The sequence below is a fragment of the Alligator sinensis genome, unplaced genomic scaffold (genome assembly GCF_000455745.1).
Source record: "Alligator sinensis unplaced genomic scaffold, ASM45574v1 scaffold566_1, whole genome shotgun sequence".
In the NCBI taxonomy this organism is placed as follows: Eukaryota; Metazoa; Chordata; order Crocodylia; family Alligatoridae; genus Alligator; species Alligator sinensis.
Window position 1 is genome coordinate 496,095 of NW_005842017.1, and position 25,537 is coordinate 521,631.

General features: G+C 40.8%; 1 protein-coding gene across 4 annotated transcripts in view; it reads right to left on the reverse strand.

Moving 5' to 3' along the window:
- The window catches only part of ADARB1 (adenosine deaminase, RNA specific B1), a 177,475-nt gene that overhangs the window by 106,216 nt on the left and 45,722 nt on the right, over positions 1–25,537 (reverse strand). For 3 of the 4 annotated variants that reach the window (XM_006022056.3, XM_025202205.1, XM_025202206.1), the window contains one exon: positions 25,265–25,301. Coding sequence is in view for 1 of the 4 variants with exons in the window: in XM_025202204.1 (XP_025057989.1) it covers positions 10,916–11,015 (100 nt within the window). In the remaining 3 variants the exon portion in view is untranslated. Of the gene's footprint in view, positions 1–10,915; positions 11,082–25,264; positions 25,302–25,537 lie in introns of those variants that run through there. The other variant, XM_025202204.1, reaches the window with a different exon arrangement.

Sequence of the window (25,537 nt, forward strand, 5' to 3'; positions counted from 1 at the left end):
CAGCAGCTGTGGCTCCAACATCATGTCAGGGCCAGAGTTGGAGTCACAGCAGCCATGTGCCCACCTCACCTTGCACTCAAATCCAAAATGAGGGGTTTTTTTCCATTTTAAAGGGGGAGAGGGGACCCTCATCTTAGATGGTATTAGTTATTGTATGCAGAGTCAGCAAGGAAAAAATAATCTGCATCTCTAATATCCTTTAAGATGATGTCTTCCTTCTCAAGTCTCTACCTTCCTGACAGACTGGCAGAAATCTGGCAGACCAGAATTTTTGGTCCTTCATTTCAATATCAGAAGGACATAGTGCAAATAATTTCCCTGCAGACTGCATGACCCTTTACAGAATATACTTCTACTGCTGTTGCAACTTTCTAAGCCAGTCCATTTGACCACATCAGCAAACCAGCTCCTAGCTACAACCTCATTCTTCCCCTTACCACTTATCCTTCATAATCTCTTGCTCCTAGCTAGTATTCTAGTCTCCCCATTCATTTTTGCCTTAACAGGTAACATTGGCTCAAGGTTTTAGTGCTTCTGAGCTTTATCACCAGCTTTTTAGCTTAGGCATGTTTTGTTGCACCACTTCTGATCCTTCAAGGTCTTGGGGCTTGTGCATCAGTGTATCAATAATCTAAGTAAAATATTTGATCTGGTTCTTTATTCAATCTAGGTATAGAGGCAGTCGGAGATGTAAATAGGAATTTTAGCACCCTGAACAAATGCAGAGATCCCCAGAGAATGGAAGGGGCATCAAGTCCTGTGAGTCGTATGGTACATGGGCTGCTGCTGTCTTGTGTGCTTCTGAAGCTGAAGCACAAGCTCCCCACGGGCCACTATTTTGATCTCTCCTCTAAACTGGCACCCCACTTGCACACTCCTAGTTATGGTAGTAGAGGCAGAGATCACATTTTGTAAAGCAATTAGTGCAGTAGGACACTGGTTCACAAGTGGAAATTTCTGGACACTACAACACAAATAAAGCACAGAGGTTTGTAGCATTAATGCAGTGAATAGGCACAATGAAACACCAAAGCACTTAGGGTTAAGAGTTTTTCAAAGGTAATCAGATGCCTACTAAATGCAGATGGTGTGCACTGGTTTTTCAAGAGCACTTGGCTTTGCATCTTTAGGCACCTAAACACCATGGAAAAATCTGGCCTGCAAGGGCCTCAGTTTAGGGTACCTACCTACACGCCTTAAAATGTTGAGGCTCCCATTGGGGTATGCAAAGCAGGCAGTATTTGATTCAGATTCGGCCCCATTCGGGTAACAGAGATTCAATTTGCTGATTTGGATCACTGTCCTGATTTGATTCAGCCAAATCTGAATCTGAAGATTTAATTCTGATTTGACAAATCAGCAATTCAGCCATAGACACAGCTTTATATGTTTTTTCTACGTACCTCAAGGTACCAGGCACAGCTCGTGAACACTGAGATGGTGGGGTGGATGGAGCATCTGATGGAAGTGCAGGGGGGTCCCCCACGTGCTTGACAGCAGACTCCTCCACACCACCCGGCTTGGCAAGCAGCTTCAGGGGGACCCCAGGTACCCCCCCCCGAACCAGGAGGCACCAGTTGCCAAGCCAGGAGGTGTGGGGGTCCCCCACGTGCTCCGCGGCAGACCCAGAAGTGGACCCACTGCTGAGCGTGCAGGGCACTCCCATGGGATGCTCCATCTGCCCCACCATCTCAGCATTCACGAGCCGTGCCTGGTACCTCGAGGTACATAGAAAAAACATATAAAGCTGTGACTATGGCCGAATCGTTAAATCTCCGATTCAATTTGGAGGCTTCCGACTCAATTCAGGGAGACTAATGGGTCTTCTGATTTGATTCGGATTCAGAGATTTAGCCACTGAATTGGGCAGAATCTCCTCCGAATCAAATCAGTGACTGAAGCTTCACACAACCCATGCACAGGTTCCGAGGATTTATGAAAACAGGCACAGCCACAAGGTGCAAAGACAAAACTTAATATTTGTCCTTGAAGACTTAACTAATACAAAAAGGTGTGCTGCGAGTGCCTAGGAACTGAGATAGCACTTCCCACAGTGATGCTCTTGCTCTGAGTGAAGTCTCTGAACATTAGGGATGTGAAAGGTTAAATGATTAATCATTTAAGCAATAAGGCCAGTGATAACCAGTTAGCTTACCAGTTATTGTTTAGTGCATGGTGGGGCACAGTCTGGCAGGGAACAGAGTGGGGAGTGGGAGGAAAGGGAAGCCACACAGTGTCCCAGCAGGAAGCAGAAGGTAGCAGGAGGAGTGGGGGGCAGACAAGGGCGACTAATACTCATAGACTATGAGGTTAAAGAGGGAAACAGCAGGGGGGCTGATGACTCATCATCTATTAAGCAATTAGCTGATCATTTACAGGTGCTCCCTTGCTCCCAGCACAGGGCTACACATGGGTTGTGTTGTCTGGCTGGGCTTGCGCCCTACTCCCTGCCTCCCCAAGGGCCACAGGAGCAGATTCCAGCAGCAGCTGTTGTATCATCAGTTAACCATTTAACTATTATAATTAGAGTATGTTAAATATTTCTTTAAATGATATTTATATCCCTACTGAACACCACTGTAATATACATAATAAAATATATTATGTAACATAATTGAAATCCAAAGATGGAAAATATTTATGAGTTAATGCCTGAGTTTGTACAGGCTTTACAAAAATTGACTTCAACAGGAATTCAAGAGGGTGGTCCAGAGCCTGAGGGTTTAAATTACTCAATAAAAGGCATACCCCAGTACAGAAAGCTTTTCCTATTTTTTTCCAATACAAACAAGACCAAAAAACAAACAAACAACAGACGTTTTAGAAAATAGTTAAAACATTTATTTGACCTAGCCAGGTTCCTATATTTGTTTTTGAAACGTGACAAGGAAGTTTGGATACTTTACCTGAGTAGTCATACTAGTCTGGGGTAGGCAACCCCCAGCACATGTACCAGAGCATGGCACATGAAGGCATTTTGCTTGGCACATGCACCTCAGGGCAGACAGCAGGGAAAGGGCCAGGGCTACACTGCCACAACAAGGATCAGGACCCTCATGGCTCCCCCACTGTCCACCCCCGCACACTAACATCTTACAAGTCAAGGCTGTGGGTGTTTTTGGCACTCCACCCAAAAATATTGTTGACCCCATACTAGACCATATAAATACTAATGAGGCTATAATGATACTCATTGTTTGTACACTAATGCCATGACCAACCAGATTATGTGTTATCACACTATGAAATGTATTTGTCCATAGATAAGCAAACAGTAAAATTAATTTTCTAAACTGACAACAGGGCAACACTCTGATTTTGTGCAATTAGAGGCAGAAACCACGTTCAAAATCCAGCTACCTGGAAGAACTATAATAAACTACAATTAAATGTCAGATACTCATGAACAAGGTGAAGGATCATAATTTTATCAATCTGAGTATTTTAACTCTTCACATAGCTGTGAGACAAAAATAGGTTGCATAATTCCTGCTTTCTAACATTACTGAGATACCAATTATGTACCGAATATGGCTGAAGCAGAAAAGTCAAATTAGAACCAGCCTCAAGTCCCCATTTCTCCGAAGTTCACAAGTGTTTGGCACTCAGTCCACCAGCTCCCACTCCCACCCCCTTCTATGATATGATGCATTTAATCATTTAATTTGCATCTATATACTGCATGTATTAAAGCCATCCAACAACCGGTGCAAATGTGAGCATATACTATATTTCAGTTTGTACTAAGAGCTAAAAGGCAAATAAGAAAAAAATGCTTATCTCTTCAGCTATAAATAAAACATATATATAAATGAGCATCTAAACAACTCCTAAATAAATTGCCAGTTTTCCACAAGTACTAAGTACTTCCCATTGACCTTAGACAGTCTTGTAAAACACTGGGCCCCAGATTTTACAAGGTTTTTTAAACAGTTACATGAGAATGAATACATAATCCTTGAGAAAAATAAGTTAATTGTTAAAGCAAGACTCTAAGTGTTAGAAGAATACTAAGATTTCATTTGGACTAAACCACATTTTCTTCGGGTACTGGATTTCAATCTGCACAGTTTATTCCATTAAAATCAGAACTGAACTGAAACCAAACGCTGCATCTGTCATAAAATCTGTCCCTCGAAATCTTGAGCTGTATCTAATAGTTTGCAGACCACTACTAGGCAAACAGCACAATTATAAAAATCATCAGAACTACAACATACACAGTATTTTTAGAAAACTAACTTGCAAACTGCATCTATAAACAAACCAATGTTATGTTCCTGATCTCTTAGAGCTTGCTAAGAGCAAACAATTTCTAAATTGTAAGTACTGATAAAATCCTTAAGATGCTGGAATTTTTATAGCCTCCAGGACTTTACAGTCAGACAGTGGCATTCAACCTCTGGTCTGTATATCAAATACGATGCTGCACAAAGTTATCCCACAGCCAGAGCCAGCACGCAGGGCCAGGCCACTGTGTGGGGTTGTTCTGTGGCTGGATCCCCTGCCCTAACCCCCCACACTTGGATCTGGCCTGCAGATGGGTCCTGCACCACCCTTCCAGTCTGTGAGTGCTTGAAGGTTGAGTACCACTAGTCTACACTAGGGCTGTGAGAAGCTTCAGTGACCAATTCAATTCGGAGGAGATTCAGCCCAATTTGGCAGCTGAATCTCCGAATCCAAATCGAATCAGGTGACCCATTAATCTCTCCAAATCAAATCAGCAGCTTCCGATTCGATTCAGAGAGCTTCGACGAGTCTGTCATCAACACAGCTTTCTATGTTTTTTCTACATACCTCAAGGTACCAGGCGCGCTCATGAACACTGAGATGGTGGGGCGCATGGAACATCCTACGGGAGCATGGGGGGGGGGGGGGTCCCCCCCGTGCTCAGCAGCAGACCCGGAAGCGGACTAGAAGTACTTCCAGTCCACTTCCTGGTCCACCACCGAGCACATGGGGACCCACCTCCCCTGCATGCTCCTGTGGGACTCTATCCACCTCACCATCTCAGTTTTCACGAGCTGCGCCTGGTACCTTGAGGTACGTAAAGAAAACATATAAAGCTGTGTTTATGGCCGAATCACTGATTCTCCGAATCACAACTGAATCTTCAGATTCAGATTTGGCCAAATCAAATCGGGACAGTGATCTTCAATTCACTGATTCATTGCTGTCCGCAGAATTGGGCCGAATCCAAATCTAAATCAAATACTGCCCGCTTCACACACCCCTAGTCTACACCATGTTTAAAATGGACTCCTCAAAATTCAATGGTCTGTGGATGTGAAACAACTTTTTATTTTGACATGTACCTGCTAAACTAGATTGGAATTCAACTACCCCTGTGCCCATTTCAGAAAGTCTTCAAAAGGGTAAACCATGAAAGCACTAAGTATCGGGTTCAAAGTACAAGGATAATAACAGGGACTAATTCTCCATTTATCTACCATGTTTAGAAACCCGGGTCTCAAATATGGATTGTTGGCCTTATCGCATTGCTTTTGTAACCCTATCAATGTTTTATAATAACCTAGGAAATTGTATCCATTGGGCCTTTGAAGATCACAGCTAGTGCTACCTGAACTCTATCACACAAGGGCACAAATGTAAAGTTAAATCAAATTTGGTTGATAGATGCTAGAGATATCCACTTTTGAATGGACACTGACTCAGGTTACAAAACTGACTCCAAGGCTGACCTCAAATGCATGGCTGGTGAGCACAGAATGGTTAGAAAGTTGTTGTAGTGGCCAAATAATAGGTGGATGAAGCCACCTATTACCTATACACTTTTGCCCAGAATGCCAATGCCACCACCACCCTGACCAGCCCAAGTACAAGAGCAGCTGGGTGATGTGCATTGTAGGATGCCTAAAGAACCACCTTGGCCTTTAGGACGCTGTGTTACAACAACTGCATAGACATTCTCTGCAAATACCAGGAAAAAAGGGTTAGTGAATTTTTCACAGAACATTGGCTAGTTTTGTTCCAGGTTAGTGGTCATATATACGTGCAGTTTGCCACAGGAGAAAATCAACTGTCCTGTAACAGACATGAAACATCTCCATGCTCTTGGAGTAGTAAGAAGCTGACATAACACACAAAGAATGCAGGGGCAATGTATATGAAGTTTGTGTGAACAATCACTAACAAAATATCAAAATAAACTGAAAAGCCCTTAGTTTTTGAGGATTTAAGCCACACCTTTAAAAACTAAATTATTTTCACTAATGCATTTTAGTAACAGGAAAAGGTGTTTCATACGCTGAACTACATAACTGTATATCCCCATTCCATAACTATACATTTTGCAGTGCTTTAACAACTGAAGATACAACCAATAACACAAATAATTGAGCATTTTTATAATGTAGACTGCATGGTTATTTTTGTCATTTAACAGAAAATACAGCTAAAGTCAGGAAAATGCTGGGTGACAAATCTGGATCCAGTCTGTCTGTCAGGAATAATTTAGGAATAATTGATCCTGCTCTGGAGCAGAGGCATAGTTTAGATCATGACTATCCAACTTTTAAGTAGCCAGGGGTCATGCACCCCAGGGCCCTTCCCCCAAAGCTGCATGGTATGCACATGTTCAAGTGGCTGCTCCCAATCCCCACTGCACCAAGGTTTGGGTGGGTGGGGGTGATCCCCACCCCACTATACTGTGCGTGGATGGACACCATGCACACACACAGGCACCCCCTCCCACATCGCTATACTATGAATGAGTGGGTGCTCCCCCAACCCCTCTAAACCACATATGGCCTGGTGGGTACCCCCCACCCCCCTGCACTCACAGGGTGGACACTCCACTCACTGCCCCTGAATGGTGCAGCACCCTGCCTTTCAGCTCCCAGGCTCCCGATTCACTGGGTTGCATTGGCACTTCACGCTGCCAGGTCACCCAGTACCACTGGCTGTGCCATACCACACCGCCATGCTCCCTAAGGCTAGATGAGGTAGAATGTGGAGAAGGGAGGGGCACACCCAAGATCCTGACTACTTGCTTTGGCAGCTGGATGGATGCTCAGAGCTCACAGGTTAACCCCACGCAAGCCATAAGTGGTCTGCTAGCCACCAGTTGGTCTGCCGTGGTCTAGATGACCACTCAAAGTTTCTTCTACTCTTTTTTTCTATGATCACAGAGAAGACTCAAAAAGTATTTGTTATAATAATTTAAACTAGGCACATTCACCAGAATGTGGAGTTAATAAATTGTAGTAGAACCTTGCTAATTCCTCCTAATGATAGAAAGACCTATGGAGAATTAATTAACTCTGAAAGTTAACAACTGAACAAACCAGAAAGACAATGTATCAAAAATGTATTTTGTTGCATTTATTTTGGCTTTTTTTTTTTGCAATAGCTTCAATAGACAAGTGCCAACTTCTGCTTTTTTCATCCTAAATCTTGTTTCATCATCACTTAATCTCTTCCAGTCTTCCCTCCTCAATAAACCCCTTGTTTTGTCCTAAATAAGACTTGATTGGTTAGCTTTCTGGAAAGACTATTATTCATTTTACAGTACCTTGTACAACAGGGCACTAACTCTTTAGGGTTCTAAGACAGTACTGTACACTAGACTAGGACTACACTGTGAAGTTCCATTTATTCTACTCAAATAATGCAAATTTTATGAAATTTTACTACAACTAACTGCTGTGAAACCTTTCTGGGAAGTGAAGAAACCAGAAATAGTTGTGTGCGGACCGAGATGGGCACAGGCAAACAGTGTGCATCAACAAGGTTCTAACTGCACTTGCAAATGTCCACAAGGGTCTAAAACTTGCCAGAGGCATGTGTCTGATTTTTCCCCCCAAACAAATATGTTTTAAGAGTCTGTATAATAAATGATGGATTATTTTAATCTTCTTTTAGATAGGAAAAAAACTGCACGCACAATGAACGTGAGCTTGCTCTTGCTGCTGCGTGTCCATTGAACTTAATGGATCGTCTTTTACGTCGATTTCAATAAAAATAGAATTGAGTCCTCAGGACCACATTTTCAAGCTATTCAGTTTGCAACACCTCCCATTCAAGTTACCATTTTCAGAGACAAGAGTCTAAACTTAGGGTTCTACCTCCCCAAATAAGCTCCTTTCCTGAAAAGAGAAACTTGATCAATTTTCTAATCACAAACAACTTGGTTCAGGCAACATTTTGAAGAAAATATTTTGACTTCTTAGATATTTAATGTATTACTAAAAATAATGAACTATTGTGTTATACAAAAACATCCTGAAACATACAAAAACATTCCTGTAGAATGATATGACATTTCGAAGACTGAAAACTGTATTATAATGTATGAGAAGAAAAACAACATTTATGAAATTCACATTTCCACGTTATTGATGTCAAATGTAAACAAATGCTCAACAGCAGGGTAAAAGCAAGACCAATTACTGACATGTAATGTATTACATTCGAAATTAAAACACATGTTGGGAGTCATCCTTGCTCACTGAATTCATTGGGACAAAAGATCTCTATTGCTGTCTGAAAAAATGGTATAAAATATTTTTATTAGTATAAAAGGAATTTTTATAAGTCATAATTTTATAAATAAAATTTGTTTGGATTTGATCAGAAGTATATGCTCATTAAAACCTTAAGTGGTCTATGTTGTGTTGCAACTTGTATTTTAAACAAGCTTAAAGGTTAGGCTTTACTTCTTTATACTTGAGCAGAAATTTACAAGCCTCAGTTTTCTCTTTCGGTATACTTTTGGGTTCAATAAAACAGATGTATTTTATAAGGTATTTAGATCATGTGACAGGGTTACTTTAGTTACAAAACAATTTTTTCTTCCAAATGAAAAAAAAGGGAAAGTTAGAAAAGTTTTTTTTATCACTGCTCAACCAGACTTTCTAATGAAATGTTCATTTTGTCACGCTTTATTATAGACTCATTTAATGATTAATTTGAATTTATGGACAGAAGAGATCATGCACTTTAAGCAATACTTCTAAATGGAAACAATGTTTGCCTGCAGTAGAATTATTATTAAGAAAACAATTGCAAATTGCTTTTTAGTGAAATGTGCCATTTGATAAAATCCATAGAAAGGTATCTACATTCAAACTGCCAGGTCAAAATCTTCAAATCCAGTAAAGTTAACTGAATAACTTAGCCTCTCCCAGATTTTTGCCCCCCTAACCTGTTCTAAACTACAATGATCCATAATGTTTGAACACACACACACACACACACACACACACACACACAAAATCAAGAAAAATACAATCACTTTTATAGCAATTTATAATGCTTCTGAAGAGTAAAGGTATCATAAAGACATAGCTGATAATGCTGGTATGGGTTCAAATACTCAAATTCCATAAGTAATACGTTTTGTAAAAAACATCAAATGCTGTAAAAGCCTGATTCCAGGTTAGAACAGCTATTACCTTTCCTTAGGGGTACTGTTTCAAAGTTTCTACCAACTTTCTACTGTCTTCTAAAATACAGCAGCATGATATTAAAATAGTTTGATGTATATAATTAAAGCATGTGGAAAGATACAGATTTTTTTTAGGATATAGCCAGAGGGATTTGGTAACTAAATGCAGTTAATATGGTTAAAAGTTTCTGAATAGAAACACATTTACTGTTGTATTTTAATTTTAATCTAAACAGCATTTAACAAGGAGACCCTGTACTGCTAAATATACTACATGCAAGCCATATCAACTGACCAGATATAAAGGTGTGACATTTAGAAGAGTAATACCTGCATGGAAATAGAGTCAGAAAAACATTACATAACAACAAAACTGCAACCTTATGCTTCAAAAGCATTACACATTTTATGAAATACCACAATATAATATTATACATAATATATTAATATATATATTAATTGTATTAATCTATTCTTATATTATATACATTACATAATATATTGTATTACGTTCCATTTCTTAAACTATGCCAAGTACTCATACCTATGAAAACAGCAAAGGCATTACTGAATCACAGTGTTTACTAGTATCACGGCTTGTAGTATTTTGTATTTTTGTATAGTTGGAAAACACTGAATATCACTGGGGCACAGTATTTTTTTAATTTATTTATTTGTGTGCGCGCGCGTGCAAGTAAACACACACATATACATATACACACACACATTTTATGTTATATCTTTAAAATAGTGTGTCGCAGTGATATTTAATATTTTCCAACTCTACAAAGATACAGAATACTACAAGACATGATACTAGTAAACACTGTGATTCAGTAATGCTTTTAGTGTTTCCATAGGCATGAGTACTTGGCATAGTTTAAGAAACTGAATATTTCCTACTTTGCCTATTCTAAATATCTGAATACCAGAAAAGTGGTTGCATGAACATCAATAGAAATCTAAATGCAGTTTAGGTTTGTATGCATCTTTTCACTAACTCTGTGAGAAAAATGTACAGTAGTCTAAATAGCTAGATTAATTTATACTCACTGTTAAAGATAGGCTCATTTTAAACTTTAAAAAATAATATTTTATATATTATTTCTGAACATCTTCCAAGGCAGATAAAGTCTGGCAATGAAAATAAAATGGAGGGGGGGGGGGAAGTAAATAAACAAAACACACACAGTTGTGCAACTTGAGAACAGCTTCATTTCTGTCCAAAAATAAACATTTCAAACTTTTAAAGCAAAGAAGGAAAATGAAATATGTTGGAAAATTATGTGGCTTCCATTTGAAGAGGACTGCTTTTGTTGCTTAACAGACAAAGCATAATGGAAAAGTTGGATCTTTTTAAAAACAGAATTGTAACAGCTTTAAAAGGAATTCTAATACATTTAATAATTAAGGTACAGCACAATTCTAAAAGTGTAACCCATTTATTTTCTATTTAACAAAACCTCACCAATAACTGTATTGACAATACAAAAATTAACATAATACCTTTCCTCTCAGAACGTTTCTTACGCCTCCTTTTATAGCGACGCTTCACAATGCTGAACAAAGTCCCCATATTCAAAGTCGCAGTTAGGAAAGATGCCATCCAGGCTAAAAGCTACGATCCACAGCCAGCAACAGTCACCAGGGTGCTATGTCTCACTGTCTCCCTTAATAACTCACAGTATTAATACAGTAAGGCTTAACAAGAACCATTAACCCTTTGTTATGTCAGGACCACAAACTCTCCTAGTCTATTCAAGGTCCATTCATCAAACTGCAGGATTAACTGCACAGTATACTAAACACTGCAGTTCATTCCCACCATCTGCAAGAGGCACATGTGACAATTAACCCTTAAATATTTTTTTGAAAATGACAAAGAAAAGATGTAACATTTTCATAAGACTGAACATGCTTTTCCAGGAATGAGAACACTAAATCCACACCAACTGGTTACATTCTCTCCCTTTCACCTGTTTAAAACATGTTTATAAGAGAAAAGCCAAGATCACTTACAGTAAAATTAAAAAGCAAGGAAAAAAAGGTCCCAACAGCAATGTTAACTCAGTCAAACTGTGTTCCCCTCTATATTTTATAGCTATTTAACAAGTCAAATATTTAAAAAAGAAATGAAACAAGAACATCCACATACTATATATGCTGGGTACATGCAACATGCAAAGTATCTCAAAGAAGGTACATAAATGTATCATTATTTGCTGCTGTGAGTGCCTAGATGTCAAGAGTCGACATTTTGAGCACGTACAGCATTATACATTTTAGGTTATATTGCTTGCTTTCTAAGAAAACAAGGATAAATGCAGTCAATAAATATGTCTCTATTACTGATGAAAAATTGTGCTAATATTCCTGCAGGAATCTTGACTTTGGCTTTTCTTGCATCTTACTTTAACTATTAAAACTTAATGTAGCATTAGTGTAGTGTGAGCTTTCAGTTTCATATACTGCACATATTTATATACACAAACATGCATATATTTTACACAGGTAGGTGCAAAAATATCATGCAAAGATACATAAATATCCAAGTTAAGTGTGTGTTTACATAAACACTTTTTACATGTATACATGCACAGAGTGCCTGTTTTTGCAAAATTAACACACTTCAGGAAATTAAACAGAGTAAAGAAAATAAAAAGAGGACTTGCAGCATACTAAATCATGCTGAATCCTCAACCCAGGTAACTGAGCTAAATTTGAATACAGGCCCATTAGATCTGGGGCACAGAACACAATATTAACTGCTAGCACTAGTAAACTGTTATCCTCTAAGTAAATCAGTTGCTAGAGAGGTACTTTTTAATAGAGGGATGAGATAGGAACCCACAAATTCCACTAAATAGCATTAAGTAAACTGTGCAGCAATGCCCCGATATTCTCCTATAATGTTTATTCTAGCAAGGGAATTCCTTTCATTTCCTTTTCCCATTGCTCCCACCCATCTCACACACTTAACTCTCTCTCACAGTATTGTGGTAAAATAGGCTTTAGCCAGTTGCTATCTAACTTTTAGTCAAATCTGAGCAAAGAGAGGAACAGACGATTAAATGCATTTTGATGTCAGGGTAGACATCCATATGTGGAGATGTCTTCTGAACATGCTTTCACTGATGTCTTCAAAATGTTCATAAGTTTGATATTCAAGAATAATCTATTCCTACTTAAACCACAGCTTTCTTTGGGCTAGGCTAGTAAACAGCCACACCTCTGACAGCATCATTTTGAGAACACACCAATAATCTAAAGAACTAGACCTTATATAGTTAGAAAGAAAAACATCCAGAACAAAGTGAAGGCAACTAAAGCAGTGACATCTATAGTGAGGCCAGAGAAAGTTTTAGAACAATAGCTTTAGGAGATTAAAACTCTCAATTATCACTATGAAACATTAATTTGACAGTCCAATGCTCATTTTAAATATCAGCAATGATGGATACTTATGCTAAAAAAGAGTAATAAGAGAAACAATGACATTATGATCTGTGCAACCTACTGAGAAAAATCTCATTTGATGCAATGATGATGACATGGAGATTGACCTGAGTTTATTTACCCTTTTCTAATTCAGTCAGAGGAACCCAAGACGACATTGAGCCCAATCATACCCTACTCAACCATATCTTCTCTAGAGCAGCAGGGTCTTATCCTTCCTAGCGGTAAGAAAACTCTCAGACAAGTTGCTTTCTGGCTCAACTCCGCTAAAGGCAGGTTTCCAGATGCAAACAATGCATTCTTGCTGTCAATTTATGTTCTCAAACTCTTCCCTTCTTAACTGAAGACTAGAAATATTCCTTTTCTTTAAAAATGACATTCAAATTCTTACATCAGACTCTGGAAGTTGAAATCTGATCCAAGTGTCTGTTGTATTTGATTTACTTTGGTTCTGCTCAAGGGTGAAGCTGAATCAGACTGACTCAAAGGCAAAACCAAGGAGCCCAATAAAATTCACACAATCATATTTTCAATGTTTGTACAGTCTACTTAGGCTGTATTTCAAGAAGATGCAGTTTGGCCTTGTGCCAGAGCTTATAATTGTACCATACTCTTTCCTGTTTTCCTTATTTTCAAGATACTACTGCTTGCTGATGAATGAATGGCTCTACGTTTAAGTTTAAAATTTCAGTTCACATCATTAAGTGCTACATGACGTGTTACCCAAAATAAGAACAAATATTTTACTTAATCATAACTAAAAAAGATGACTACTTATCTGGCACACTGTACAGCAACCAATTAAAAAAAATCTATCAGACATATATACCAGATGCAGCTTATCTAGAATGAAGTGGATAGCCAGAGTTTGTTTAGCCTAAAGGAGGGAGAAAAAGAGAAGGGGGAATTTATGTCATTCAGAAACGTAGAAAAGGAAAAATCATTTATGAGAATGAGAACACCCTTTCCCTTTAGAGAAACTGGATATTTCTTAAAAGAGTATTGTGTCCAGTAGTCGGAAGGCCCCATTCTATTAAACTGATCACCAGAGGAAAGCAAGAGAAGATACAAGAACTTAGAAAAGGGACCCAACCCCAACTATCCCCAAAGAACACACCACTATTTATCTGAGAAAGATTAGTACTACCTCCCAGCACCATGTCCTCACATTTTCTATTTCTGTCTTCCCTTTGTTTAAAGAAGTTTAAACAGCAGGCTCAGTCTTTGAGATCAAGACCTTCCACCATATTACCATTCTGTAGTACCTTTCATCTTTAACTGCATTCCAAAATTCTCAGGCTTCTGTCTATATACAGGACAGTGAGAAAAAAAACAAAAAAACAAACTCAACAAATTCTGAATTTCACAATCAGCAGTCTTACTGTTTTCCATAGGAAGAGGTCAATTTCAAAGGAAAGTTGAGATGGCTGTCCTCTCCTCCTGAAAACTTTTATCTTAAGCTCCAGAAGAGAAGTGGCAGCAGCACAGAAGCATGCAGAGTGTGAAGGACAGTCTGGGAAATATAGTTCTGTCAAGCAGCAGTGAGCAGCAGTCCATTTTTTGGCCACCAACACCCATGTCAAGCAGCCAAAGACGCACCAGTTCTTGGTGGCCAAAAAAACTGGTCCACGTTCCTCCCAGCAGCAGCAAACTCCAGTTGCCTCTGCATCACTTCCTGCTGCTGGAGCCTCTGAAGTCAGAGCCCTGAAAGCAAGGTACAGAGGGAGGTGGAAAATGGGACTTCACAGGGCGCAGGGCTAGCCAGTTACATGTCTGACAGAACTCAGACATCTCTCTGATTTTTTACTTGCAGATACTATACTTATAAGGAAAAATTATTTTGAAAAAAGTCCTCAAATCCTTAATCTTGGAAGAAATGCAGATCAAATACCTGTCACTTCCATCCGAAACATACATTCTCCACCCACATCTAAAACCTATTATTATGCACCAGTAGACCACAGTAGGTTCAGCTACTCATCTTCCTTCAGTATCCCTAATCAAACTGTTTTCCAGATAGCAAAGGTCTCTCCACTTCCAGGTTCTCAAAACCATGACCACTGTACGCTCACGCTGCAATAGATCAAGTTCAGTATTTGGATATACATAAAGTATTCAGTAGGTTGGTGCCTTGGAGGGGAACTCTGAGCGGGGTACCACCACTACAATCTTTGAAAAGATGGGGAATGAGAATAGCAAAAAGCAGGGGAGCGCCTGAAATAGAATATGCATCAGGAAAGCAAACAGAATGAAATGAAGAAGCTCTGGACTTTGGTCAAGACTTGAATAAGCACTCAGACTAATCAATCTCCCATGTTTGTGGGGGGTATAAACTTGAGAATTTGGAACACAGTACCTGACATTTCTTAAAAGAATAAGATTGAAGATTAAAAAATTCTTTACAAGTGCAGCAGAAATGATTCTAGAAAATAGTTGTATGTAATTTTTAAAACTCACATAATAGATTACAAGACTATTTGAGCAAGAACACATACTACAAACCTAAACTTGTTTCTATGTTACTATCAGCTAGAAATTCTGGACTATATTTTGTTGTCATTTACAGGAGAGTTAGTCTGGATTTAAAACAATGCAACAGAGATCAAAGACTGACCCATTTTATTTGCTTCACTAACCAACAAATTTAAATTTTGTTAGATTCTGAGATGGTGCAAATTGACTTCCCTACCTAACAATTTGGCCCTCTGTTTCTCCTCTTAAAATAATTCAGGTTAATGAACAATAAACCTTCCTATCATAATACTAGACTTCTTCTGTATTGAAAGTCATAGTAATTTAAAAATTTACCAGCTTGACAAGGCAAACAGTATCCTAATTATGTTAAATTTATGTGCTATGAGCTGCAGATTACATCGAACGGTTCATCAGCTCTTTTGTTACATTTTAATTTATTTTCAGACCACTCAATGAAGAATTCCTATAATTTATTGCCTAAGTCAGTATCTTTACTACCACATGTCTTAAATGCATCTACATTGCTTCCTTTTGCCATAAGACAAAATAGGAAAATAAGAGCATATTTTATGAACAGTATCTGCAAGATCAAGAGATTTTGCAGCAGGATATACATAGTGAAATCTAAAGCAATCAATCATATACCAAGATAAAAGTAACTACAATATAGTAGTTACTTAGTACACAGAACAAATTGAGTTTCTTATCTTAACAGTGTACTTTAAATTTCTAAATGCTGATGGGAGTACCTCTATACATTACTGTACACAGTTAGACAAGAGAAAACCAACAAATAAATATCCAGCAGGATTGAAATTATAGATGTCTTTAAGTACATTTTTGTAATTCCACAATGTCTTACACAAAGACAGGGTTTCTAGAGATCCAGTTTCATAACACTGGGCTTGATTTTTTTCCCCCTTAAATGCTTACCTGGAGTTTATATTTAAAATATACTTCAATGGAGATTTATCAGCCTTCACTGATTTCGGAATCAAGAACGGGGTAGTGGGGTGGGGACGTTATTTCTGGATAATTTGAGGAACCCAGTAGTTCAGGAACTGAGCTGGAAATACAATCTAGATTTTCTGAATTTCAATGCAGCTCCCAGTCCATTATATCACTCTTGTATCCTTTCCTAGTTCATTGACTAGATTTTATATCAACCGCTGGGGCATATTTCTGGACACAGGGGAAAAAGCTTGCAAGGGACAATTATGTTAAGGAAGAATATAGGCCGTTTTCCATTGGCTCTTCCACAAGCATTCTGGTGATTTTTGTCTATTTTCCCATTAGACTATGAGGGAGATAAAAAAAGGGGGGGGGGCAGGGAGGGAGAGAAAAATCATTTAGAATCACCCTCTTGGCTTCCAAATAGAGCAGGGGCAGGCAAAATAAGGCCCATGGGCCAAATACAGCCCACGGGCCAAATACGGCCCACGAAGCCATTATATCCAGCCCACAGGACCCCTAAAAAATTAGCAAATTAATTATGATCTTCCCATGGCTGCCTGTCAAAGATGACACTGTGCCAGCAGCAGTAGGACCTAGGAGGAGCCAGCACCAGGACTCAGCAGCAGCAGCAAGGCCCGCCCAGCTCCGCCCCAACCCCAACCTCACCTCCCCAGCCCCCAGCCAGAAATTTCTTTCTAACAGAGGCTTCTGGCCTGGCACTCAGGGGGATCGCCCCCCCCTCCACCTGAGAGTAGAGAATCAGATAAGAATGGGCAAGTGTGGGGCAGGTAGGGAGGATCACCAGCACAGCAGGAGCCAGCCTGGCCCAGCTAGCACCACACTGTTCCCAGCTGGCTCCTGCTGCACTGTGTTGTCCCAGCCCTGCAGCCAGGAACCACACACCACTGGAGCAGTGAGCAGGCAGGGGCTAGTCAGTGGGGGGGAGGAGGGGGAAGGAGAAGGGAAGAAAGGGTAGTGGTAAGGGAAAGGCAGTGGTAGTAGATACGGGGTAAAAGTGGCAGCAGGCAGAAGCGCGGGGCCCCAGAGGTCAGGGCCAGTGACACCAGGAGCCAGCTGGGAACCGCAGGGACTGGGCTGGCTCCTGCTGCATTCTGTGGTTCCAACATTGCAGCTGGGAACCACATGCTGTCAGGAGGTGCCCAGCCGAGCCGGTCAGCTCTGTCTTGCACCATGCAGGTCCCGGCTGCACCACCAGGATCACAGAATGCAGCAGGAGCCAGCCCAGTTCCCACAGTTCCAAGCTAGCTCCTACTGCTGCCTCTATCACAGGATCCATGCGCCTTCAGCTCCCACGCTGGAGCTGGCTGCCTTCCTCACCCCCTGCTGCGCAGGTCCACAGACTCCACCAGGAGCGAAGGGAGCCCCATCCCCTGCTTCCCTGTAGAGTCCAGTGTGCGGCTTCTCCCAGTGCAAGTGCGGGAGCTGCAGGCGTGTGGCGCAGATCCCCCATGGTAAAGGTGGCAGGGCAGGCTGCACTCTTCCCTCCCTGTGCGCAGCACTGGCCGGAGCCATGCGCTGCCGGGCACCAGTGCTTGCTCCAGGCCCAAGCTCCCTGAGATCCCTGCCTGCTGCTGCCGGCAGCAAGGATCTGCGTGCCATGTGGGGGAGTGTGTGGGGTGTCCCCACATCTCCCACCCTCCCTCACCCCACAAACCTCACACACCTGCCCCCTGCCCCCATAATCCCCCACATATACACACACCCCAACATACCCTATGCCCCCAACATCCACACCCCCTCACAAACCTCCACTCCCCATCATACACACACACTCCCCCTGACATGACACCATACATACACACTCCCCCACAACACCCCACACACAATATAAAAGAGTAAGACTTTATGTGGCAGAGCACCATTGGTGCCTGCCACTTTAAAGGCTTAGGATAAGCAGCATAGCAGCCTGCAGGTGGTTGCACTCCCAAACAGGGGTCATGTGGCCATCAGGATATGTTTCCCCTCTGGCTGGAACTGCTGCTCTCATAACTTGGAGGTGCAGGAAGGAACTATGGGGATGACAAGAGGTTCCTGGTCCTGGGGCATGATGTAAAACTACACCCTGCTAGGGTTGAATCATGTGGTGGGACCACCCCACCACAGGCAGCCCCCAGGAAATGCCACACCAGTTGTCTCCCTAGTAAAAGGCAAGTATGGGGCGCCTTATAGCCTCAGCCCCCACAACCTGGTGGGTAACCTGGCTGTAGGAACAGGAAAGGGGCCAGGCACATCTACAGACACCTGAGCCCTATGGGGTATAAGACTCCAAGGCCCCAGTAAAGGGGGACTGAGTAGTGGCCCCATCAAGGGGGCAGAAGAGTGGCCCAGAGAGGGTATAGAGGCCGAGTTCAGCCCAGTGTGGGGCAGAAGGCTGGCAGCCACATACAGTAGGATCTGTGTGAGGGGGGCCTGAAGGGCTGCATGTGGGCCGACTAGAGTATGTGAGCAAAGAAGCCTGAAGGGCCACGTAGAGTAGGGCAGGATGAGTGGGGGACCCAAAGGGCTGCACAGAGTAGGGAAGGATGAGTGAAGCCCAGTGAGGGGCAGAATGATTGAGGCCCAGAAGTTGGCAGTGTGTTTGGGGTCCTGAGAAGGGCATAGTGTTAGAGGCCCAACAAGGGGCAGAGTTTGGCCCACCCACAGGCCAGAGTTGTCACAAACTTGGGATACCAAGTGTGAGGCATGGGATACAGTATAGGGAAGGTTAGAGCTGTGTATAACACCCTAGGCATTGGGGCATTTAATGGGCAGCCTCCTGCATTATTATATCTTCTTTTATATGCCAAGTCATGGCAGACGAGACAGGGCAGACTGCCTTAGACAGGTGGGCAGGCTGACACCGAGACCGGCCTCATGACAGCCCCTGTCACACTTTATTTTTGAGTTATTATGCAATCCCTTCTATATATAGTACACAAAAATAAATCATGACAAAGATTTTTTGTAATATAATTAAAATATGCTTTAGTAGGTGTTTGACTTCTAGCGTATGATTTGGTTTTTTTCTGGTTCCAAGATGGCAATCTTCCCTCCCAAAAGGAGTATTTCTGGGGGCAAGGGGAGGGACTTCTGGTGGCAAAGATCAGTGGCTAGGGGTTGGGATGTCCAGTCCCAATATGGCAACCAAGGGTCAGGGCAACTATCAAGGGGTGGGGCTACCCATACAGCCCTCGACAGTTCACCAAAACTCATTAAGCAGCTCACCAGCCAAAATAATTGTCTGCCCCTGAGCTTAAACTGCCTTTATCTATACAATTTTAAATAGCTTGGAAACAGCCTTATAAAGACAGCCTCTTCCCCACTGCTATGCTGTCATTAGTGAATGTGCTCAAGTCCCTTTAGTTTAAATTAGAGATTCTGGCAAAGTATTCTCATACTCTCTTCCTGAATGAATTTTAGAATTAATTCCAAACCCCCTTTATTCAAAACACCTCTAACCCATGGATCTTCAAGAAACACTGAAAGATTGTATCACAGGTATCATCCCTTTTTTTATTTAACCATCACTTTACACAGTAACCTCCAACTTGGGTTAAGAGGCACAAAGGCAAATTCAGTCTTGAAAAACTGTCTATTTTAGACACAGTTCAATGCAAGTGGCTGAGGCATCATAAAGAACTACCAGTGAGAAAGCCAAAGCCAATAGATGCGAACAAAAAGGAATACAGCAGAACAAATCTCATCAGCAAGGAAGGTGACAGCAGTATTATGGCAGTGGATGAAAGTCTGCAAATCTGTTTTTTTTTCCTAGAGACAGAGCAAAAAAGAAAATTCAGGGTGTACAAACAAATGAGGTAGTAAAAGAGAGGGCAAAAGGCAAAACCTGATGATGAGAATGAACTAAAAGGAACTAGGTTAACAGAAGAGAAGCTGATAAATGGGAAGAAGAATGGAAAAAAAAAATATCATAGACACTGATGGATTAGTAATCACCAAAAGGGTTGTGTGGACCATGTTAAGGAAGGTGATACAGCCATAAAGAGGCCACTGATTAAAAACTTTATGAATTTTTGTAGTAAGGGGGAAAAGCCAAACAAAGGCAAGGGCTGGTAGAAGGAAAAGATGATGTTAAAACTTGGCAGAAAAAAGTTGTGATATAGACTTAATGTAGATGTAACTGTAGGAAACATGCTATGTTCTACTTTTGAGACAGTGTGGTTTCCATTTGCATTCTTATGTGAAACATTTTTATTCTGTAACAGAATACTACATCAAAAAAGGAGAATTAAAGGTAATGCTCATATGGGAACTTATGCAGCAAAAGAATATCACTGCACTTTTGCCTATGGGGTGATTGGTAAAATCTCCACAGACCAAGAATAATCTTGTGTGTCATCTGCATGCTCAGCCATTATCATTTTGCTTCTGTCCATTCCCTTCCAACTAAATTGAAGTAAATTAACAGAAATATTTTTGTTAAAGTAAGCATTTTATTCAAAGATTGAGTGATTTAATTTGAACATTTCACTCCCGCAAAAAACAGCTTTCACACACTAATATAAAGAAAAGGACAAGAAGCATGTTTCTTAAAGTATTTCAGCAACAGCTTTTATGTTATTATAGTCCATCAGAAGGCAGGGCAAGGTGGCACCTTAGAGACTAACTGGTTCAAAAAGGCATACAATTTATGTAGGTGATACCCTACTTCATCAGATGATATGAATAGACTTGCAGAATGCAGGGGTACTAACAGAGGGGAATTAAAATATCAAGAGTAAGGGAAAGGGTCACTGTTGAGAGAAGAAAAGGTCTGTTGACTAGGTTAAAAGGATAAAATAAGGCGGTTATAACTGAGGGACACAGAGGTTATAAAAGCAAGTCAAGGAAATGGGATAAGAATCTACAGTCTCTACTGAGACCACACTTAAAATCCAGTCTATGGATGATTTATTGTTCTGCAATTTCCCATTCAAGCCTTTTTTTGAAAGTTTTGTTACTTAAGGACAACTATTCTGAGGTCAGTGACAGAATGCCTAGGTAGGTTGAAGTGTTTTATCACAGGCTTTTGTGTATTTCTGGAATTGACATCAGTACAGGTATCCAGTCACTTTTTTACATACAGATTTCTCCATCTGTCCAGTGTAGACAGCAAAGGGGCACTGTAAACAAGTGATGGCATGTATGATGCTGTCAGAGAAGACAGTGAATTAACTTATTATTTGATCCTCATCAACACAGACCACATAATCACTGGATCAAATAATAAGTTAATTCACTGTCTTCTCTGACAGCATCATACTGGGGTGGAGGTGACCCCTTGTCCTGGGTAAGATGTAAAACTGCACCCTACCGGGGAAGGGTGGTCTGGTGGGGCTTCTAGTGGCGTGGGAGCCCCTAGGAAATGCCAGGCCAGTTACCTCCCCAGTGAAAGGTGGGTCGGGGCACCTTATAACCCCAGCCTCACATCCCTGGTGGGGTTCTAACAAGCAGAGGGATCCCTGAGGCAGACCTCAGGCTGGAGGAGGGACCTGGGGCCACACCCAAGTGGCAGGGGAAAGCCTGGGGGTGTGAGTGAGACCCGGTGTGAGAGGGGCGATGAGTAGCGAGACCCTGAGTGAGAGGGGCAATGAACAGAGTGGCCCTGTGAGCGTGGGTGAGTGAGGAGGCCCAGTGGGGGCATAGTGGCCTGGCTAGGAGCTACGAGCAAAATAGGCCTACAGTCATACAATCGCTCAGTCAACACTCAGGTGAGGGTAGCAGGAGACACCCAACAGATTGCGCTGGGGTTGCCCGAGGAGAGCTAAGCCCAAAACTGAGTTAGGCCGGGTAAGATGAGTGTAGCCCCTGAGAGAGGGCAGCATGAAAGAGGCTGAGTGAGAGCCAGCAGAGTAAATGGGACCCCGGTGAGAGAGAGGTGGCATGTGAGTGGCCCTCTGGGACTGTAGAAAAGAGCTACAACTGTGTGCCCAGTTTGCTCCAGCCATAGACCAGAGAAGTAACACCAGAGTAACATCTGCAAGGCATAGGACCCACAAAGAGGAAGTCGGAGTGGGTATTAGGCCCTTGTCAGCAAGGCGAGTAATGGGTAGCCTCCCACCTTAGTAACAACTTTCATATTTTTCCATCAAGGCGTGGCAGACGAGCAAAGTGAGTAGTTATCCCAGGAGCAGGGCAGTCAGCAAAGACCTGATGAGGAGGCTTCCCTATTACACAGGGCTTCCTTCACTTACAACAAAATCCCAAAACCATACTATTTAAATCAACAGAGCCATATTCAGACCCTGCTCCCACCTGCCAGAATACCAACCTCATGCTAAGGACATCAGACTCCCTCTGCTTGTCAACTGCAGCCCTCAGCTTAAACACCTAGAACACATAACTAATAACTACAAGTTCATCTGCAACATCTGACAAAGTAGACTGTTGCCTGTGAAAGTTCTGACTCTGAACTACTCAGTCTCTAATATGCCATGTTGCCCTGCCTTCTGCCTGACTTCAGACTGGGACGACTAGCCACCTCTCTCTACTCGTGGGAAGTCCATCAGTTCACTTAATTCCAGACTGATTCTCTAAAGTTAAATACTACCATTAAAAATTGTAACAGGCATAATACAATTTTAAGAAATGCTGTAAAACAAATGTTCTATTGCAATGAGTTTAAAATCTGTGAACAGTGCTATAAAAACATTCATTTATCACTGTAAACAATATAGGCTCCAGAGCATATACTGCTATGAATGCCTCAGAAATACAGATGTACAATCTAACAGCACCATCTACTGTTACAGACTACACAAACAGCTCTATTTCAACCACAGTGCTCAGGCAAGTGATAAAAGTTTAAAATGCATCTCACCAAAGCTAAAGCAGACTCCCCACACAAGCATATCTTAATTATTTGTTCAGAAAAAAAAGGAAAAAAGAGAACAAATCTAACAGAAGTAGAAAATAAAATGTGAGGTAAAATTACATAAAAATAAAAAAAAGGACAAGTAACCATTCAAAACTTTAGAATTCTGCTTAAAAATTAAATTTAAACAAATTGCAAAATTAAACACTAAGAAATATTAAAGTTACAAGCTGCACATAACTAATCATGCTCCAGTATGTCTTTTCATTACAACACAGACTTTAATTATATGGTCAAAGAAATTCTACAAGATTCTGCCATATCATTCACCCGATATACTACCAAAACTACATTTTGAAAGTATAGTGCTGATAAAGATGACATTTCAGTCACCTGGCCTGGGTACTCTAGGTTTGTGGTGCTTACTGAGCTAGATGAGTGGTGCAGGGCTGGTCCATGGGTTGAATTCCAGATACAGGTTTGGTCCATAGGCCAGATCCAGCATGCGGCTGGTGCATGGGATCAGTGTGATCCTGCATACTGTATCTCGCTGCAGAGTGCCCCTGCGCATCAGATCCAACCCCAACCCATGGCGCTCCCCACAGATGCAGCAATTTGGCAGGGGTGGGGGGAGAGGAGGCAGCATTAATTGCCACAGCTCTGGAAGCCATAGCTTAAGTATCATTACTCTAGGTTTTTAGGTATGTCATGCCCACATTTACATAGGACTTTGAAAAACAGATATAATTCCTAAACCTTGCTAAGTAAGCAAAGTATGCTATATATTACATTGGAATAATATCTGTTTAAGAAGTTTGAAAGTTATAGGTTTGCTAATGAAAGAATAGTTAAGAAAACAGAATGTGGGGCAGGGGTTATTATTATTATTGAAAAAATATTTTTCTATTTTTCCATACCAGGAGGTGTAGTGAGGTTTGGCTCAAATAGCATCAGTGTAAAGATTCACCTTCAAGTACAGGTCAAACACAGGAAATTACAGCCTGAAAGGTGAACATTTAAACTACCTAATTACCATCAAGCAAGAAGTTAAAATGTAGGTTTGTTTTTAATGTTACTACAGCAAATATATAAGTACCTAATACTGATTCTGAATGGGATGCAGCAAAAAACTTTTAGAGGTGCTACAGGGTGCTATGCACTATTTGCACTTCTAAGTGTACATGATTCACAAGATAAGCCCAGAGAGTTCAAATAGGAATCAATAGTGTCAAAAACACTGTGGTCTGTTATGGTCCGAGTCATCTGGCACAGAAGAATTGCTCTATTATTTTTCCATAATCAAGAAACAAGCAAAAGGTAAGAACCAGAATTTTCTGAGGGGGACCTTGAGTCTAAAAAGGTTGAGAACCACTATGTTAACTAGCATGTTTATTTTATTTTAAGAGAGCTGCAGGATAAGGCCTCTGATTTACAGACAAAACACAAGTTGCATGTTATTTGACAGGTTGATAACTAAATCATCAACCAATTAATTAACATCACGCAGAGTGGTAAAAATTGCTTCATATACTGTGTCAGCTAGGGCCCACTCTTCCAAGCTTCTCACATAAATTATTCCATTTTAGTTTGTATGAATAAAAACTTAAGGGATCAACATCAGATGAGCTAGTTAGGTGTTTTGTTTTGGGGGGGGGGGGGGGGGGGTCGTTCCTTAAATGTAATATTTCACCTGATAAAGATATATTTAAAAGAAGCATGATCCTTAAATTCTAGTCTGCTCCGATTCAGTATTTTATTGTACTGAAACATGTCACAAACAATAGATATACTCTAATTCCTGAATGACTTCTACGAACTTTTAAATGTTTACCTTTAAAAAATGAAAAAAAAATCTATTTCTAAGAGGAAGTCTGTTTGTATACATCCAGATCTTTTTTCAACTAGATAAAACCAGTGGAAACTAGCTACTTGATTTTTTTTCCATTGGCTCTGTGGCATAATGGCTAACACACTGAACTTCTTGTTTTGAATGGCTTCTCCTCACACTTGTGGGTTCAAATCCTACCAGAGCCCCCATGATCCTAAAAACTTAACTGTATATGAATTAGAAACCTACAATGTCTCATTATAGTATTTCTCTTGTAAATATGTAAATTTTGTACAAATCAAGGTAATTACTTTGGTCAGTGACTGCTTACCTTATCAATTCTTGGAAGCACACTCTGGTCCTGCAACCTATAAAAAAAACAAAAACACCAGGCTTAGATTATTCCAAGAAAAACATACTACATTTAGCAAATGAGAACTTTTATCCAAACTCCTGCTTTTCTGAAAAACTAACCCATAATAACTAATTGAATGTGGCCACTTACAATTTATAGCAGCAGGTGTGGAAACTGGCTACAAGCCTTCATTTATTACAGTCCCTACAGGAGAAAGAGGGGTAACCAGAGCCTACTTCTATGTAACTA